At 40.2% G+C, this 19,999-nt stretch overlaps 1 protein-coding gene across 4 annotated transcripts in view; it reads left to right on the top strand.

Moving 5' to 3' along the window:
* The window catches only part of stam.S (signal transducing adaptor molecule S homeolog), a 31,478-nt gene extending 12,975 nt beyond the window's left edge, over positions 1-18,503 (top strand). For 3 of the 4 annotated variants that reach the window (XM_018269128.2, XM_018269124.2, XM_018269127.2), the window contains 11 exons: positions 232-378; positions 745-835; positions 2,391-2,577; positions 4,675-4,769; positions 7,213-7,301; positions 8,111-8,198; positions 11,207-11,261; positions 11,458-11,611; positions 13,954-14,126; positions 17,408-17,537; positions 17,763-18,503. In XM_018269128.2, the coding sequence (XP_018124617.1) occupies positions 232-378; positions 745-835; positions 2,391-2,577; positions 4,675-4,769; positions 7,213-7,301; positions 8,111-8,198; positions 11,207-11,261; positions 11,458-11,611; positions 13,954-14,126; positions 17,408-17,537; positions 17,763-17,951 (1,398 nt within the window). In that variant the 3' untranslated portion in view covers positions 17,952-18,503. Of the gene's footprint in view, positions 1-231; positions 379-744; positions 836-2,390; positions 2,578-4,674; positions 4,770-7,212; positions 7,302-8,110; positions 8,199-11,206; positions 11,262-11,457; positions 11,612-13,953; positions 14,132-17,407; positions 17,547-17,762 lie in introns of those variants that run through there. The other variant, XM_018269129.2, reaches the window with a different exon arrangement.
* The last annotated feature ends 1,496 nt before the right edge of the window (positions 18,504-19,999 follow it).

Genomic DNA, 19,999 nt, shown 5'->3' with positions numbered 1-19,999 from the left:
TGTAATGATGCCGCTAGGCTTGGAATTTAATTGTATCTGGTTGCTAGGGGGTAAATGACCATAGCAGCAAGGGAACAGTCTTGGTGCTTAAATGGAAGATGAATTGTAGAGGTTAGCCTGTCTGAAATTGTATGGTATAAAACGGAGATCGACTCTAAATTGTGTAGGGACCCATAAGTTAAAAATTCCCTTCCTGCTTTTCTAATGCTTCCAGTGTGCTGTTCTTAACAGGGACATCCAAAGGTGTGTGAGAAGTTAAAAGCTCTGATGGTGGAATGGGCTGACGAGTTCAAGAATGACCCTCAACTGAGTTTAATATCAGCTATGATAAAGAATCTCAAGGAGCAGGGAGTCACTTTCCCTGCAGTTGGCTCCCAGGTATGAGATAAGTGGTGACATTTTTCTGTCTAGTGACATTTCTTGCCAGATATACACAGGCTTAATGTGACAAATGCATGTCCCCTACAGTTACTAGACAACTGCCAAGCCAACTGGGTATTCGAAAAAAACTCTTACGCTATGTAAGAATGTTTAAAGTGTAGGTATTGTACAGGCAATGACTTAGAGGACACTTACTCTGGAAAGTAACTCTCAATCCTGACTACTTCTATTTCATATTGCACTACTTCTATTTCACGTTTCTGCAAAGTGCCATGTGATCGATTACCAACACTGCATAATTCGTGGCAGAAATGCGTAGAATTTTCCAGATTGTAACCGTTTTAACAAATTCTTCCTGTGAAGGCTGCAGAGCAAGCAAAGGCCAGTCCAGCATTAGTCGCTAAGGACCCAGGAACAACGGCTACTAAGAAAGAAGAAGAGGATCTTGCAAAAGGTACAAAATCCGTAGAACCCCATTCTAGGTTTTTCAAAGGGACCATAAAAATAGAGCAAATCCTGGGAAAATGTATACATTATATATTGGTGGGACCCCCCGTCTTAAGTTTTCTTATAGTCGATAAAATTGAAACACTATAGATGTGCACTGGTCGTTGTTTTGGATTAGAACAGAAAGGCCAACCCGTTCTTCAGTCCCATTTTGCTTAATCTTGACTTTACAATGTTCTTATACTGCCCCCTTTTGTTGTTTTGTATTCCTATATTGTAATTGAGTTCAAATGAAAGGAAGCAAGTTTTAACATACATTGGATTTATACATTGTTTTGCAAAGTTTTGGTTTTTTTTAAATAAATTTAAATGCAGGACTTCTTCTATGGCACAAAATTTGTTCAGGGCTCCAGCTCATAATAAGTATTCCAATGTACTGTACAGTCATCCTGTTTTAGTTTTAAGGAAGATGCAGTATTGTGAATAAGCATTCACCCTTATCTTTCTTTCAAACTGGGCCACCCTTCCCATTGCAGTTTGGGAGTGTTTTGGAGTCTCGCAAATCTTCAGCTAAAAATATTTTCAGCCACAGTTTAAAAAATGAAGGTGGCAATAATAACCACATTTACTTATGAAATGGTGATACAACAATGGAAAACCTCTTTGGTTGGTGAAACATCACATCTGATCTGAGATTATTCTAAGCCTTTTGCTCGGTGAAGGCTAAACAAATAATACCCTAAGGGTAGGACTCCACCGGCGATTTAATCTCTATCCGGTGGGCTGTGCAAAACCGCAGGCGTCAAGTCGAAAGCGACGGAAATAAGGTGAGTAATGGCATTGTCTGATGGTGTTGCAGCGTTTATCCGACACGACTGTCTGATGCAGATGCTGCGTCTGCATCCGACAGTCGTGTTGCTTCGGATCAACGCTGCGACTTCACCCGACCTTCCCATATCTTGCCTTATTTCCATCACATCCGACGTGATGCCTGCGTTTTTGCGTAGCGTGTCGGATCACGCCAAAATCGCCTGTGGAGTCCTACCCTTAAGCTGGCCATAGACGCAATGATCCAATCATACGAATCCTCGATTTGTCCGATTTTCTGACCGTGTGTGAAGAGTCCCAACATTTTTAGTCCCACGGAGATCGGTCGTTTGGTCGATTGGACAGGTTAACAGATTTCTGTCTGCTGACGATAATATCTCTGCATGTATTGCCGATTGTGCGATTTTCAGTGGGTGACTGTCGCCAGCTTTTGTCAGACATAACATTCGTACAATTGCTGTCAGGAGCAGACCATCGTCGGATCTGTTCTTTTACTACTTTGTTTAAACTGAAGGTTAGTGGCAGGTCGGGAGATGGGGAAGTCCGATCGTTCGAGGAATCGAACGATCGGATCTTTGCATCTATGGCCAGCTTAAGTTGGGTGCAGGGGAAGGCGAAAAATATCCCGTTCTCTGTTTTTTTATGTAAAATCAATGGGAGATAAAACAACCTTAAAACAGGGAACAATTTAAAATTATTAATTGTGAAATCATCCCTTTTTTTTTTTTTTGCAGCAATAGAATTATCACTAAACGAGCAAAAGCAACAAAGCACTGTTTCAGGTCTATATCCCAGCACCAGCCTCCTGACCGCACTAAAACCAGAGGGGAGAAAAGTGCAGGCTATTTATGACTTTGAAGCTGCTGAAGACAATGAATTAACTTTTAAGGCAGGGGACATAGTTACAGTTCTGGATGACAGGTGAGTCCAAATTATTAGCATCTGGATTCATTCATTTCTTCCAAGTAGAGCCATCATTCTGTTATTTAGTCTTTAGTTTTAGGCATAGGCAGAGGGTGATTTTTGTGCTTGGGTAGGCTACTTAACCCATTCCTTGCCAGGATGTTTTAAAATTTTACCTCTCTGCTTATGTTCTGTAAACACAGGGCATAGAAGAAAGTGCAATTACTGTTTTGTACTAACTCTCTAGAATTTAATATCTGTAGCAGGTAAGGGCATAAAATAAGATATTTTTTTATAATGACCCTCTGTATAAACGAGACATTTCTTTGCCTCTCACTATTGATATGTACATATACATATACATGATAGGAATGTGTAGTGCTTATTCCTACTGCATAATAGACTGCTGTTTTGAGAACAGTGAAAACTAATGAGAAACTGGGAATCTAATTATCTACTGTGCAAGGACCAGACACTGAGTAGCTTCAATTTCCCCTTTAAACTTCTATTCTGCTTAGACTACACCCACTCAATGCCTTTGCCTCACTAAGGATTTTGAGAGGTGCAGTTCAACACCAGCTTGAGGCTACGGAGTGAACCCTGGAAGTAGCTGAAGTTCAGGGTTTGGTTAGTATCTAGTGCTCTCTTACCAGTTTCTCATCTGCAGGTGCCACTACTGTATTCCTAATTGTTTATACTGTTTTCCACCATCACCTATACATTCTATTTTTTTTTACCCCCATTTCTCTTGTTTCTTCTCATTTACCCAATCCATCTTCTCTGCTAACACTTTATAGGTCATGTTTCTCTTTGTGTGCTGACTTCATGTTTGCCTATCTTGATATGCATGCTCTACTATTTATTACTGTTTTCAGGCTGATGGGGAAAGGGGCAGAAAGGAAATTAAAGAAAAGACAGTAGCTGGGTGCTGGCCCTGATACACATAACCCTGGAACAGGAATAGTTATGGGGTTATTTACTAAACTCCATTTTTTTCTGGTCAGAGTTTTCATGATTTATTAAACCTCGGTGCTTTTAAAAGTCCAAATAAAAAAGTACTCCGCCCCAAACCTGCCGAGCTCATGTCGAAGTCAATGGCATACAATTGGAAGATATCCCGATCTGCGATGGGTTTCGTATAATAATCAGATTCATTCCTGGTTTTCAGGCGTCCAATCCGAAAAAATTGCACAAATCTGATTTTTTTTCACTTTTTTTATAGAGTCTTTGCCTGCACCAGATTTTTTCAAGTAAATTAATTGATAGCTACAGTAAAAATGGGCGTGGGAGTTTGGTCGAAGTGGTTTTGACAAAATCGTGAGACATTTTCGGAATTTAGTAAATAACCCCTCAAAGTGCAAGTCCCGGGCCTGCCACTAGGGGATTGGCTAGACTGCAGGAAGCTTCAAATTCCACCAGCCTAGCCAATCCTCTTGAGGCAGTACCGGGACTTACATCTTGAGGGGGCAAGATAGTTTTTCTTCTCTTGATTCTTTATTATCAGCCAGGTTTGAGAAGGCTTAGCCACCCCTAGCCTTGATGAAAATCTGCCCATGGGTTTAGGGCACTACCCATATCTTTGCACAACCTACATGTAGTTCCCTGCAAATAAATGATGGCACTTGTGTAATAGGCAAATACAAGAGGTCCTCTGCACTCAACCCATTATCAACTTGTGTAATAGGACTATAGTGCCTGCACCATAGATTCTATGTTTCCAATAAGTACTTTGCTTCTACAGTGTATATGTGGCAACACTGCAAATCTATCTGATTGGCCCTTACGGATATAATACTGGGGGTAAATATGTTGCTGTGCCTTTGAGAAAACAACTGCAACTCTGCAAAATTTTACCCATTTGCAGTGAAGTACATCAAATCCAAAAGCACCTCTCGTCTCCCTCTTTTTTTCACATTTGAGATATATTGTAGAATCACTTATACTTATATGTCAGAGCAGATGTCCTGCTAAAGGTATATCCATGAGCTTTGCCTGTCCAACCAGAACTGTAATGAACAGAACATCCTAATGTACAGTCAATACAGGCGATCCTTGTGATTTGTACCATTGCATTGCCTTTGTTTATATATAATCACTGCTGTTTGTAACCTTCAGTGACCCCAACTGGTGGAAAGGCGAAACTAATGAAGGAATTGGACTCTTTCCTTCTAACTTTGTCACAGCCGACCTTTCTGCTGAACTGGAGATTGGTAAGTTCATGTTTCAGTTGAAAGTTTCTTCAGTGCTCTGGATTCTAATTGAAACCATCTAGGGTTTAAGCATTAATGTCTTCACAAATGTCATTGTCATGTGACATCTTTAGATAGAATGTTGTTAAAGCAACCTAACAGGTTTATGAGATAAGTGATAGCGATAATGCCTTCTGCACTATAAAAATCCTATCCTTCGGTGTCTTTAAACTTGGACACAAAAAGACTCTTCAGAATATGCTAAATGACATTTCATCTGTACTGAAATACAAGCGGGCTACCAAAAACAAGGGAGTAACACAGGACAAAATAAGATGTTTTCACTTTTAACAGATGACCTGCAAATTCTTTGCAATAACAAATATATAGTCAATAGTAACTGGCAAATCTGACCTATTTTGCTTCACCGGAAACTTTCAAAACGGCGTACAATTTGTCAAATACATTGAAGTCTATGGGCGTAATTTTTTTTTTTTTGACCCTCAACTATCTTTTTTTCACCCATTGGAGTCTATGAGCATCTTTATCACGGCAAAACTGCCCAAAAAGATTCATTCATCAATAAGGGGCAGATTTATTAAGGATCGAATTCAAAGTTGAAATTCAAATTTTTTTTTTATGGTCAAAACTATTCACCACCTAAAACCTGCCGAATTGCTGTTTAAGTCAATGGAAGAGGTCCATTGTTGTTTGCAGCCTTCCTCCAAAAAAAACTCAAATCTAATTTCATTTCACTTTTTCGGGTCGATCCTATTCAGCTGAGTTTCAATAATTTGATTTGATGTAAATAAATTTTGCTTGGTCGAATTTCAAGTTCATTGGAGTTTTAAAAAAACTCACATAAATTCGACCCTTGATAAATGTGCCTCTATTTGTCAATGCTTGTGTGAATCCCTTTAAATACATTTTACAAAGAAAAAGAAATGAGGTGTGAGTACTAGTGATGGGCAAATCTGTGCGAAAAATTAGCGAAAAGCATTGAAGTCAATGAGCGGCAAAATTATTTTTGACGCAAGCGGCTAATTTTATACGAGCGACTATTTGGTCCAAATGCATTAAAGTCAATTGGCGTCCGAATAAATATGTTCTATACTGCCTAATGTGTACTAAATATTAAGATGTATTTAAAAACATGAAACCATTGTGTGACTGTGTGGTAGAAACATGTTCACATACCAGGTAAAAACGGAAAGTAAGTGAAGTCCAGCGCGTCATCCTAGCATTACAGAGTAAGGTTTTTGTCCAGACTTCCCAGCTTTGTAAATCGGTAACAAATTTCACTCTGGAGATTGCCGGAGAGTCGGAATGCTGGAGAGTGGCAGCTCAGTGGCGTAACTACCGGGAGAGCAGGGGGTGCGATTAGGCCAGGGTCCACACCCCCTCAGGCCCCCCCGGCAGCTCGCGCGCCACTGACTTCTTCAGTAATTCCACCCGTTTCCGGGCGTATGGAGGGGGGCGGGGGGCCTGGCTGCACGTCGTGCACCAGGGCCCACCCCCCTCTAGTTACGTTACTGTGGCAGCTATAGTATAATCTGTTACACGGCTTTTACTTTTACAATTTGACGTGCTGGCATTTCTCAGTTGTTGCTTATAGCAGCCATACAAATTCAGAATCTCTTCCTTTTATTAAACATGAGGAGCCCAACACTGTTTTGCAATTTAATATGACTGGGTAAATATCAAAGGAAAACCTACACTGTAGCTTACAGTAGTGATCCACAACCAGTGGCTCAGGAACAACATGTTGCTCTCCAACCCCTGTGGCCTCAAAGCAGTTGCGTATTTTTGATTTCCAAGGCAAGTTTTGGTTGCATAAAATAGCAAGGGTGCTGCCAAACAGTCTCCGGTAGACTGCCAGTCCACAGAGGGGCTTCCAAATAGCCAATCACAGCTCATATTTGGCACCCCTTAGAACTTTTTTCATTCTTGTGTTGCTCCACAACTTCTTTTACATTTGAATGTGGCTCACGGGTAAAACAGGTTGGGGATTCCTGGCTTACAGCAACATTATTGTTCTCTAATGAAAAGTTGTTTTGGTCGTAGCACTGGCTATTTATCAGTGTGTCTTTATATTTAAGGTGAACTACCCCTTAAAGCTTATGGAACACGCAGTACTTCCCATCCTATTGCATTTCTGTTGCCTGAAAAACACAACAAACCTCCTCCTGAAATGTGCTATGGCCTTATTATTTGTTGCACTATTGTTACATCTGCCTGCGCTACCAATTTATTACAGTCTGTACTACAACTGTGTTGCATCATTGAACTAATCCATGGAAGACAATGAAAATTTCCAGACACAAGGGGCATCTCCTATTACTTTTCTGTAAGCAACATGACCAGACTCCACAAAATAACCGCATGTGTATATCTGAAAAAGTGCCCAGTTGTTTGCAGTGTTGGTGTCCTGTATTCATGTATATTATTGTTTTTGTTTTTTTAGTAAAAACTGAGAAGAAAACTGTACAGTTCAGTGATGAAGTTCAGGTAGAGACAATTGAGGAGGAACCTGAGCCAGCTTACATTGATGAGGTGAGTAATGGTGTGCTTATCTCACATCTCTTCTAACATTACAGGTCAAATTCCTTACTCTGTGGCCTTCATTAGATGGAATCATGGCCGTAGAGTGGAATGTGGGTTTGGGAAACTGACTTGTATGTATTTATGTGAACTTTTGAGGGGGGAGGATACAGCTCTAAAAGCATATGAAATAATCGGAACTCTGGTAAGGGAAATAAACACGGAGGAAGGAAAACGTGATGCCAAGAATAGCCTGTCTCTCAATATTTCTTTACATAGTTTATTTTCTCAAACTAATAGTTAATGTTACACTAGATTTCTCTTCCAATAAGGTAATAATGTGCTTCATATCCCTACCCATGACCTCTTAAAATTGCCACATGGGTAAACATAAGCAGTAGTACTTTTTACTTGTCTAGGCGGGATGATGGTTTCATTCCCCTTAAAGCATTATATCACTTTACAAACACTAGATGGCAGTATGAATAAATGCAGTCAGAACCCTTGTTTTCCACAGGCACATGCATCTCATTACAAGTTACACACCATTGTGTTGTGCCATCTTTGTTATATTTTGCATACAGGCCCATACAATTTAAAGGAAAACCAGTGATTACTTCTAGGCCATTGCTTCCTGATGCAATATCTTACTTTTCAGCCTGCAATCAACTGTGCGACATGATAGGATCTAAAGTGATTATGTTTTAAATACTGGTGTTTTAGGTTTATGGCACACAATGGACATGTGTTGATTTTGTGGGTATAGTGTTTTGGTATTGACCAACCTGGTTCCTTTTTTGTCCCTTCATTTTATTTTACAGGATAAAATGGATCACTTACTACAGATGCTTCAGAGTGCAGATCCATCGGATGGTTTGCCAGACCCTGCAGATTTACTTCACCTGGAAGGTGATACTCCGTTTTTCTGCCTTTATCTTGACTGTTAAAGGGTCAGTAACATCATTTTTTTTTTATTAAAAAATAAGTTAGTGTAGAACGAAAAAAAAACACAAAGGGGCATGTTTACTAACATTGGAGAGAAATATCTGGAGAGATTTCTGGAGATCGGATCTTTGCTTTTGTTCTCTAAGTTATAGATGGCTGTTTAAATCTAATTGCTGATTGGTTGCCATGGACAACATCTCCAGAAATCTCTCCAGATATTTATCTCCAATGTTAGTAAACATGCCCCAAAGACACATTATTAAACTTTTAAATCTTTAAGTCTTTATTAAGAAATAACTTACCAAAACTCTGCTTGCGCTCCTCTTCAGAAAAGGTTACACGGCGACGATCAATCATGCGGTGCTTGATTTCTCCTCCCTGGCTATCTCCTATAAGGAAAGCAGGGAGTAGAAATGGAGCGCCGCGCGATGGATCTTCGCCATGTCGCCTATTCTGAAGAGGAGCACAAGCGGAGTTTTGGTAAATTATTTCTTAATAAAGGCTTATCGACTGTAAATTTTAAAATGTCGTGTTTTTTTTTCGTTCTACACTAACGAATTTTTTGATAAAAAAAAATTGATGTTACTGGTCCTTTAATCATTGGATGTCTAATTTAACCTAGTTTCATTGAACAAATGCCTTTTCTTTGGGACTAGGGACATTTCCATGACTTTGTATAAGTGGGCCAGCATGTTTGTGTTGTTGTTCCCAAATCTGCACGCACATAATATATCTCAGACCAGTTGTCGACATTTTAAGGTTAAACAAGTTTGGAACCTATTATCCAGAATGCTTTGGACCTGAGGTTTTCTGGATAAGGGATCATACTGTAATTTGGATCTTCATATCTTAAATATGGTCAAAAATCATTCAAATATTATTATTATTATTATTATTAACATGTATTTATATAGCGCAAACATATTGCGTAGCACTGTAAAGTAAATGTGATTATACAACTAAATGACATGAATTATGTACATAGAACATATGGAGTAACATACATCACAATCAACACAGGTACAAAAAGGTGAGGAAGGCCCTATGCATAGGCATACACTCTAAAGGGAAGGGCGTAATACACAAGGTGTGGGAGTGGGCAAGATCGAATTAAGTGGGTGAGAAATGTGGTACTGTATGTGGTGTTGCGTTTGGTAGTTAAGCAGAGTGAGGGTAGGCTTCTCGAAAGAAGTGCGTTTTAAGAGATTTCTTGAAAGCAAAAAGTTGGGAGAAAGTCGGACAGACCGTGGGAGAGAGTTCCAGAGGAGGGGTGCAGCCCTTGCAAAATCTTGAATGTGAGGAGGTAATGAGAGAAGAGTTGAGTAGCAGGTCAGTAGAGGAGCGTAGTAAGCGGTTGGGTGAGTATATAGAGATGAGTTCAGAGATGTAGGGTGGGGCAGAGTTATGAAGTGCTTTGGAAGTCAGTGTCATTAATTTGAATTTGATTCTGAAAGGTAACGGAAGCCAGTGCAGGGATTGACAGAATGGCGAGGCAGAGGAGGAGCGGTTGCTGAGGTGTATGAACCTCGCAGCAGTGTTAATTATGGACTGGAGAGGTGACAGTCTCTGGAGGGGGAGGCCAATTAAAAGAGTTACAGTAGTCTAGACATGATATGACGAGAGAGTGAATAAGAATTTTGGCAGCATCTTGGGTGATAAATGATCGTATTTTGGATATGTTCCTTAGGTGGAAGTGACATGATTTAATAAGTGACTGGATATGAAGAGTGAATGACAGGGCAGAATCTAGGATAACCCCAAGGCACCGGGCCTGGGTAGAGGGGGTGATAGTGGAATAGTTAACTATAATGGATACTTCCGGGATGTTACTGGTGTTAGTTGGAGGAAAGAGAACCATTTCAGTTTTGGAGAGGTTTAATTTAAGGTAGCGTTGCAACATCCAGGTAGAGATAGCGGACAGGCAGGAGGAGACGCGAGTTAGGAGTTCTGGGTTGAGATCAGGAGATGAGAGATAGATCTGAGTATCGTCAGCATAGAGGTGGTAGTGGAAACCATACGAGTTGATTAATTTGAAGTATAGAGGGAGAATAGTAATGGTCCCAGGACAGAGCCTTGAGGAACTCGAACAGAAAGAGGTAGGGGAGTAGATGATACTCCATTGTAGGAGACACCGAAGGAACGATTGGTGATGTAAGAAGAGAACCAGGACAGTGCTGTGTCACGGAGGCCAAGCGAATGGAGGGACTGGAGGAGGAGAGGGTGATCTACAGTGTCAAATGCGGCTGAGAGATCAAGCAGTATTAGTAGTGAGAAATGATTGTTGGCTTTAGCGGATAAAAGGTCATTAGTTAGTCGGGTCAGGGCAGTTTCCGTGTTGCAGTGTTGTGGCTTAAAACCAGATTGTAGGGGGTCCAGCAGGTTATTGTCAGAGAGGAATGAGGTTAGTCGGTTGTAGACTAGGCACTCAAGTAGTTTAGAGATGAAAGGTAGCAGAGAGATAGGTCTGAGTATGTCAAAATTGGAGGGATCAAGAGTGTTTTTTCAGAATGAAAAATATGAAATAATCCCAGGATTAATTCTAGGATTATTTTGCGTCCAGTAAGGATTAATTATATCTTAATTGGGACCAAGTACAAGGTACTGTTTTATTATTACAGAGAAAAAGGTTGTATGTTTTAAATTTTTTAATTATTCGAATAAAAGAAGTCTATAGGAGATGGCCATCCTGTAATTCGGAGATTTCTGGATAACGAGTTTCCGTATAATGGATCCTATACCTGTAGTTGACAGTACATAATGCCTGTCTTTATTGAGATAAGTGTTCTTATCTGTCTTAATTGTGATTTAATTGTCGGTGCATTGGAAAACATATGGACAGACATTTATGTACATTATATCAGCAGGAACGTGCGTTAATACTGATATCACATATTCACACTTACCAAAATGGACTAGTACCATTATTTCCCTTTCATTGTTCTTAAAGGCCTCACCTTTTACTTTCTTTTCAGCTGCTTGCCATCAGATGGGACCTTTAATAGATGAAAAACTTGAAGACATTGACAGGTATCCTTTTACAAAACATCGCATTTCTAGATGGCACAATAAAATGGAAACAAATATTTTGAACTTTCTGACAACCATTTTAGATTAAGCTTTAAAGGTGAACATGGGCTTCACATGGGCCTGCAGCCTTGGGGTCAAACAAAATTGAATTCAATGGAAGCAAGTTCTGCATAATTTCTTGTTTGTTTTTTTCCAGAAAACACTCTGAACTCTCGGAGCTTAATGTTAAAGTAATGGAAGCGCTCTCCTTATATACCAAGTTAATGAATGAGGACCCAATGTATTCTATGTATGCAAAGATGCAGAACCAACAGTTTTACATGCAGTCAGCTGCTGTTCCGCCTCAACAGGTATGTTGTCTGTAAACACTTTTACAATGTTTAGTGTGTTTTTTCACTTAAAGGACCTTTAAGTGAAAAGGGAAGTTTATTAGGGCAAAAAGCAGGTGATTAGGTTAGAGTAAATCTCTTGTTTATAAATGGACCTAGTATAAAAGGCCAGCCAGAAGAATTTAAACCTCGCTGTGTAGTAGTAACTTTATATTCCTTTTTTAGTCAGTTGTCCTCTAAAAGTAACTGCCCCATTGACTTGCATGGAAATCTCCTTCAAGCACTTATCCGGCAGCAGATACTCAGGAATGCAGCAGTCCACTTCTATATATTTCTGTAGTGCCAAACAGTAATATTCAGGGCCACAGTTTTGCAAAATTTGTATTAAAAAATCAATTCTACCCACACTAATAATAGAACTACCCTGCATAAAGTTTATTAATATCAATGCTTTATCAAAAAAATATTGTTTGAAAATACTGCTTCCTGTCTACTGAAAAACGGCAATAGAGTGACTAACTCTGCAGATCTGTGCTCCACATCTTCCCCCTAACCCGACTTCGGCCAAAACCGGATCAGGATGACGATGTCTGCGGTACCAGGGGATCGGGATGTCAGGCGTTATGTTCTAGGCGTGCTGTTTGATATTGGAGCAGCGCATGAATCAGCGCACCGCCTCTCGCATCTTTCCCGTCACAGGCTAATACTGTCCAGGCCAGCAAGAAATAATAGTGATTATCCAGAGGGAGACTGGCAGAGTACTCAGCCGCGGAATCTACCAAGCTGGGTATTTGGAATTTACTTGAAAGGCAAACCATAACATTGAATGATGTGCAGACATCACTGGTGTGGTAGAATAGACCGATGCGAAAAGAGGCCCATTTAGGACACTGATGCATAAGAATACGCACAATTGGATAACTGAGCTGTTAGTAGTCTTCCTGCTGCTGCCAAAGCCGTACCACTTAACTTCCGGTTTTGGCAGAAGTCGTGTTAGGGGAAAGATGTGGAGCGCAGATCTGCAGAGTAAGTCACCCTATCGCCGTTTTTCACTAGACAGGAAGCAGTGTTTTCAAACAGTGGGGCTCATTTATTAACGCAGCGCAGCGCTAAAAAGAGCGCAGTGGCCAGACATTTGCCCAGCGCATGCGAGTATTTAATAATGTAGCGCACGATACCTTAACAGTGCGATTTGTGCGCTAATGTAGACACAAGACAGGTGCGACGTGTGAAACTGCGTATCAGCTGTCGCAGTGCTTATAATAAATTGTGCGCACAGGAAGATACCGCAAAGGTAAGGATTAGTTGTGCTCATGTATGAATGCGCTGCTTTAATTAGTTGCGTCACATATTGCGCATATTGCGTTCACTTAGACGCATCTGCATTTGTTTCTGTGCTAATATTTGTTTGGTTGCAAAGGTGTTTAGCCTACCTGATACCCTTAAAGGAACCTTGGTCAATATAAACATGTTGGGTGGAAGGCGTGGTTAATATGCACTTTACAAGGGTTGTTCATCTTGAATATACTAGCGCAGCTGGGCAGGAATGCGCATTTTGAAGAGCGTTACTATTACGCCACGAAGAGGCAGGCGTAAAAATTGTGGTGCTGTTGCCCGGGTGCAGTTTTGCACATATACAGACGCAAATCTGCGACGGCCGCAGTGCAAGCGCATTGTAGCCACACCCACAGCCACGCCCCTAACAACCACGGCATCGTTTGCGACATAAATGCCCAATCTTTTGCGCAATGCGCATAAACAAAACCATCGCAAAAGCTCTGTGTTATGCGCAATATCACGCAAATATATTAGCGATCACGCTTGTGATGGCGCAGACAACCTTTTGCGTCCACTTATGCGCTGCGCTGCTTTAATAAATGAGCCCCAGTATCTTTTTAATAAAGCATTGATATTTATAAACTTTATGCAGGGTAAAATTGATTTTTTAAACCAATTTCTTTTAGTCTTACAGTTATTTTAATCCTCCGAATATAATATTCTGCTGTCATTAACTATTCATTTTTTATGTTGGACTCCTTGTGGAAATCAAATTAATTCATATTAAACTTCTTGGATGGAAAACCATCTGTAAACCTGGAATACACTGCTGGGAGACCCGTGCTGATAAAAGGAACCCTACATAATTTGCTCTCTGCGTAAACAATTTATTGTATTTTACTCTTGGCTCTAGTCTCTTTAGGGATGTCGTTTGTATCGGGACATGTACGTTATAAATGCCATGTGGAAGACAGATCAACTGATATTATACTGAAGAGATGGGAATGGCGAGGATGGAAATTTCTTTGACAAGCATTGTATTCACTTCCTCTTTCCTGTTTTGTTTTTATTTTTTTCCTTTTTAGTCCTATCAGGGCCCCCATCCGAACACTGCCTATCTTGTTACAGGGAATGCACAGATGGGCCATATTCAGACCTACCCAGTCCCGGCAGAACAACTTCCTTCTCTAAATCAGGGAGCCGTTCCACACCCTGCAAGCTCTGAGCTGCCCAGCCAGTCCCCGCAAGCTTCCTATAAGTAATGTGAATATTTGTTTTTCTACTTAAGCTATAATCCTCCTCTTTAAATCTTACGCTGTACATTCAGATAATATATGTATGTTACTGTGTTTACATGGCAGAACGTGCTGTAGCTGGTCTACAAGAGATCAGCCACTGCACACTTTATTGTATGTTCTCTACATTGTCATTTAACGATTTGTATGTTTGTGAGATATTTTTCATGTATAAGTACAGACTGTCTTATATGGAAATTCGGAATGATAGAAGGGATTACAGTAGTGCTATGCTAATTACAGTTCATGGAAATGGTTTGCCTCTGGGAAATGTAATTGAAATCAGCACGTGTACTCTTCTTTGGAGACAGAATGATAGCATGAACGAACCAAGTGATATTACGTGAAAAAAAGGAAGTGAGAAAGCGAAAACTCTAAAGCTGGCCATAGATGTTGAGATCAGATCCTGATCATGAGACCATGATCTTCTCAGAACGATCGTACGATTTTACCATCAACTAAAAAGACCAATTTACCAGGAAAACAAAGGGGAGCTGCCTGCTTGGCCCTACAAACATAGATAGATTGCACTGGGGCCGACAAAGATTTTTTGACCTGGCCGATCAATTTCCCGACAGATGTCGGCCGAAAAATCGTAAGATGTACGATCGTTCGAATACCACTAACCGCACAATAATTTCGAAGGATTGGTCGGGCTTCCCTAAAATCGGTCATTCGGCAAGAAGAATAGTGGCGTCTATGGGGAATTTAAGGGGCCTATTTATCATGCTGTGACAAACATCACAGGTGATGCTGCCTATAGAAACCAATCAGCAATTAGATTTTTAACAGTGACCTGCAAGTTCTAAAACTGAAGCAAAGATCTGATTGAACTGATTTTCGCACATTTATTATTTCTCACCTCCATTTTGTAGTGAACGAATATGACTGAAATTTTCATAGGCTTCTGTTGGGTTTACTAACCCAGCTTGGGAATTCTCAAGTAAATTGCAGGATCAAATTCTTCAGTGAAGGAAATATTTAAGTGCCCTGCTGGATAGAATTGATTGTGGCACCTCTGCACTTCCAAGTGTTTCACAAGAGAAAACTGATAAAAAAAAAAAAAACTGCTGTCCCTGGAAGAAATGCTTAATTTTCTCTTTACACAATCTTGACCAATAAAAAATCTGCTCTACTGGGGCAATGACACAAAGATTTCCAGTATTTTACCACTCAACTTCCAGCTCTGTTGAGTCAAAGATGCTGGGAATCTCTTAAGTTCTCTTTTTTCAGAGCAGACTCTTTAAAGGGGACATATAGCATAAATGTTCACAATGCATCAAACCATGTAAAATAGAAGAAATACGTTTTATTGTAATACCTTTTGGATCAAAATGTCTGTATTAGCTTTAAAACTGTGATCAGCCCTCCCCCCTTTGCAACTTCCTGTCCAGAACTCAGGAGGGTTTTCAACAAATACCACGTCCCTGTGTTTTTTTCAAACCTAACAACACACTGAGACAAAAACTGATACACCCAAAGAATACAACACCTAAAGAAAAACAATGCAATATGGTATATGCAGTCAAGTGTAGCGCTGAGTGCATTGATCTATACATTGGGGAGAGGAAACAACTGCTCACCAATATCTAGTATAGGTAAATCTAAAAACAACTGGACTTGCTGAGTAATCAATGAAGACTTTTCACTACTCATCCGAGCAGCTTCTTCAGTTCAACTGACTGGTGTGGGAATTTCTCTGCATATAAACTCTTCCACTAATCCAATCACAATGGCACATTGTAACGCTTCAAAGAGGTGACATCTGAAGAAATTCACAGAGGTGTTGATTCTGTGTAGTTACTGTGATAGGATTATCCAATGTGTCATGCAACTCCTAGAAAGAGGTGTTTCTTGTGAGAGTTGCATGAATGGATGCGTGAAGTGTTCTGATACCGCCGGGGTACAGATGTTAGAACAGCATTGTATGTAGCAGACAGGTGGTGTTGAATCGCCTCTTTCACACCTCATTCAAACCAGCGGTCTTCTTTATCCAAGATTTGGACCTTGCTATCATCAAAGGAGTGTCCCTTTTCTTTTAGGTGCAGAAAGACAGCTGAGTTTTGCCCTGTAGAGTTCGCCCTCCTATGCTGAGCCATTCGCTTGGAGAGCAGTTGTTTTGTCTCCCCAATGTACAGATCTGTGCACTCCTCGCTACACTGGACTCCGTATACCACATTGCTTTGTTTTTCTTTTGGTGTTGGATTCTTTGATGTACCAGTTTTTGTCTCAGTGTGTTGCTAGGTTTGAAAAACACAGGGACGTGGTGTTTGTTGAAAATCCTCCGGAGTTTCTCTGACACTCCAGCTACATATGGGATGACTATGTTTCACCTACTATGTGTCTCCGGGCGGTTATTTCTATTGGTGTTCCTGTTACTATCACAGTAACTAGACAGAATCAACACCTCTGTGAATTTCTTCAGATGTCACCTCTTTGAAGAGTTACAATGTGCCATTGTGACTGGATAAGTGGAAGAGTTTATATGCCGAGAACTTCCCACACCAGTCAGTTGTACTGAAGAAGCTGCTCGGATGAGTATTGAAACATCTTCATTGATTACTCAGCAAGTCCAGTTGTTTTCAGATTTACCTATACTAGATAAACCATGACCTGGATGAATGAAAACCTTCATAGTCAAACTGCTCACCAAGCGAATGGCTCAGCATAGAAGGGCGAACTCTACAGGGCAAGACTCGGCTGTCTTTCTACACCTAAAAGACAAGGGACACTCCTTTGAAGATCTTTGATAAAGAAGACGGCTGGTTTGAAAGAGGCGTGAAAGAGGCGATTCATGTCAAGGTGGAGAAACCATCCCTGAACAGAGGCGGGGGCCTTCGACACCCTCTGTCTGCTACATACAATACTGTTCTAACATCTGTACCCCGGTGGTTTCAGAACTCTTCACACATCCATTCATGCAACTCTCACAAGTAAAACCTGTTTCTAGGAGTTGCATGACACATTGGATAATCCTATCACAGTAACTACACCAAATCAACACCTCTGCAATTGTCGCCTCTCTGAAGAGTTACAATGTGCCATTGTGATTGGATTAGTGGAAGAGTTTATATACCGAGAACTTTAATATGTTTGCTAGGAAAGGTTCCTTGTAAATTAACTATTGGTCTAAATATGATGACTGCAGTCAGTGAAGGTTCTGCTGCTTTATTTGTACCATAGTTTTCTTTGTTATATATATATATATATATTCACAGCATCCTATCTTTTTGCTGTCTTTCAGTCCTACAGTGATCAGTTCTACACCAGGAAATATATACATGAACCAGGTCACAGGCCATAGCCTGAATCCTTCCGCCAGTGCTGCTCCCATCGATATCACTGCTTATCAGAATGGCATTGGTACCACCCAGGTACAAAACTATACACTAACCTCACCAGGAAGTGTAAATCATCAACAGAGTGATGCTCAGAATGCTCTTCTATAGGACTTTAAACTCTGGACTTTGTATATTAATAATTCAATGAAACCCACAATTTGACCTCTAATGTCCCTGTAATCTTGTCTTTTTCCATATAGAAAAAATAATGTAGTTGAAAATTCTCTTGCACACTAATTCTCCTACTTTATTTACCAGAACACTAAAATTGGAGAGAAAACAACAAATAAACGGAACAGCATGGAGCTTGCTGGTTTTAACATGAAACCTTTACAAAGGTCACACTTTCATGGTGGACAAATGGTAACGTCCTGTGTTTTGTTTGTGATCATAATATGCTTGTCGGTTTCAGCTCCAATAACGACCTCTCTTCCCCATGCACTATGACAAGATATAACTTAGTGAACCTTTATCTGTTGAGTATTAAGAATATCAGAGTAATTATCCTCGTAATCGCATTCTAAGGAGCACAGTAGGAGGTGCAATAATGTCTGGCACTTGGTGTTAGTGTGAAACAAGATATTACTGACGTCACCGTGGTGCAGTGCGTAACTAAGATATAAACACAAGCAACGCGTTTGTAATTCAATTAACATATATCATAGGGATCTAATATTCATTTTCATCTTTTACTTAAAGGGGGCTAAAGTTTGACCAAGAATTGGACTAAAAGTGTTGTTTTCATGTTACTATAGGAGACCAGATATACAGCTAAGGTACAGTTAGTGTTGAGGATTTATACCTACACAGTTTACCCAGGAGCCTCATCTATTATTTCTGGTCAGGCACAGGACATGCTTCGTCTGCTCTGGCTGCTGCCAATCTGCTCAATACACATCAGCTGAAAGTGACTTTTAATTCAAACTGAGTCTTTACTAATCTGGAGTCCACGTTTCCTAAGACTCAAGTAGCATCTATGTGCTGACCATCAATCCTTAAGCAACCCTCTCAACTCAGTCTCTCGTGCTAAATGCATCAGCATTTTAACTTTATCCCTGATTTAAAGGGTTACTGTTAAAGTTACATGGAACATTTTCATTGAAACTTCTATGAATATTGGGCCTCTGTGATAGGAGAAGGACATGTTGATCAGTAGTTTCTTATTTCTGCTGCAAAACAAATCTCTGTAGGGAAGCGCAAGAATGGATACTATGGTGCAGTGTCCTTAAATTTGTATATTAAAGTGTCAAGTGCAACACACTATGCAGTGTTAATTACGTGAAACTTGTTTGAAAAGTGCCATGTGCTGTAGACCCTTCAGGTAAGTTAGACCAATGATGGTAAATCAGCCCACCTCTGGTGAAATTGCCTACTCACCAGATTTTCAAAGTATGTACAAATCAAGCAAACTGGTGCTGACTCCAAGGTGTCCTCGAGTATTCACGCATATTCATAAAAAGAAGAAATGTATGATAGTGCCGACGTATTTATTTAAAATTAATGTGTCCCAGCAACTGGGTATACTCACAAAATGACATGAAATTGGGAATGCTGTACAATTAAAACTACTCCTGATAATTGCTCCTTAACTGTACAACATTCTCAATTTCTTGTTAATTTGTGAGTAAACCCAGTTGCTGGGGCACATTTATTTGAAATAAATACGTCTGCACTATCTATACATTTCTTCTTTTTATGAATATGTGTGTGAATACTCGAGGACACCTTGGAGTCAGCACCAGTTTGCTTGATGTGTACATACTTTGAAAATCTGGTGAGTAGGCAATTTCACCAGAGGTGGGCTGATTTATCATCCTTAGTCTAATTTACCTGAAGGGTCTACAGCTGTTTATATAAAATATATCTGGAACGGTCTATTTCCTATGAAGGACGAATGGCTAGTGTCAGAGGGTCGATATCTATTACCCCCGCCCTCTATGACGCCATAACGCTATAGGGCCCAAGGCAGGATGGACTATAAGGGCTTATGGTCAACTGTGGACAATGGTCACTCATATAATTTATATAAGCCATACAAATAAATGATCTCCACTCTATTACTTAGATTCCAGAGTGTCAGCAGAGTGTCAGCATAGTGTCAGCATGTCTCTATGCCCTTTTGCAGAAGTGTTGTTCAATTACTGGCTTTACCACAATGGCTATGTTTAGCCAACAGATGTTTAAGAGGCTGTGGACAGTTGGAACCAGAAATCTTTTATGTTGCAAAACTGCACATCTTACAGGAATGTATAAATATATATGCCAGTAAGTCTCATCGCCAGACCATTACTGTAAATGCCTTCTGAAAGCTATATAACGCTTGGACCAAGAGGTGTGTCTTTGGTGAGTCCTTGGGTGACATTGTGGGGCCGATTCACTAACTTCGAGTGAAGGATTCGAAGTAAAAAAAACTTCGAATTTCGAAGTGTTTTTTGGGCTACTTCGACCATCGAATGGGCTACTTCGACCGTCGACTACGACTTCGAATCGAACGA

This window comes from Xenopus laevis, chromosome 6S (genome assembly GCF_017654675.1).
Source record: "Xenopus laevis strain J_2021 chromosome 6S, Xenopus_laevis_v10.1, whole genome shotgun sequence".
Taxonomy (NCBI): domain Eukaryota; kingdom Metazoa; phylum Chordata; class Amphibia; order Anura; family Pipidae; genus Xenopus; species Xenopus laevis.
This window is presented reverse-complemented; position numbering and strand designations above follow the sequence as displayed.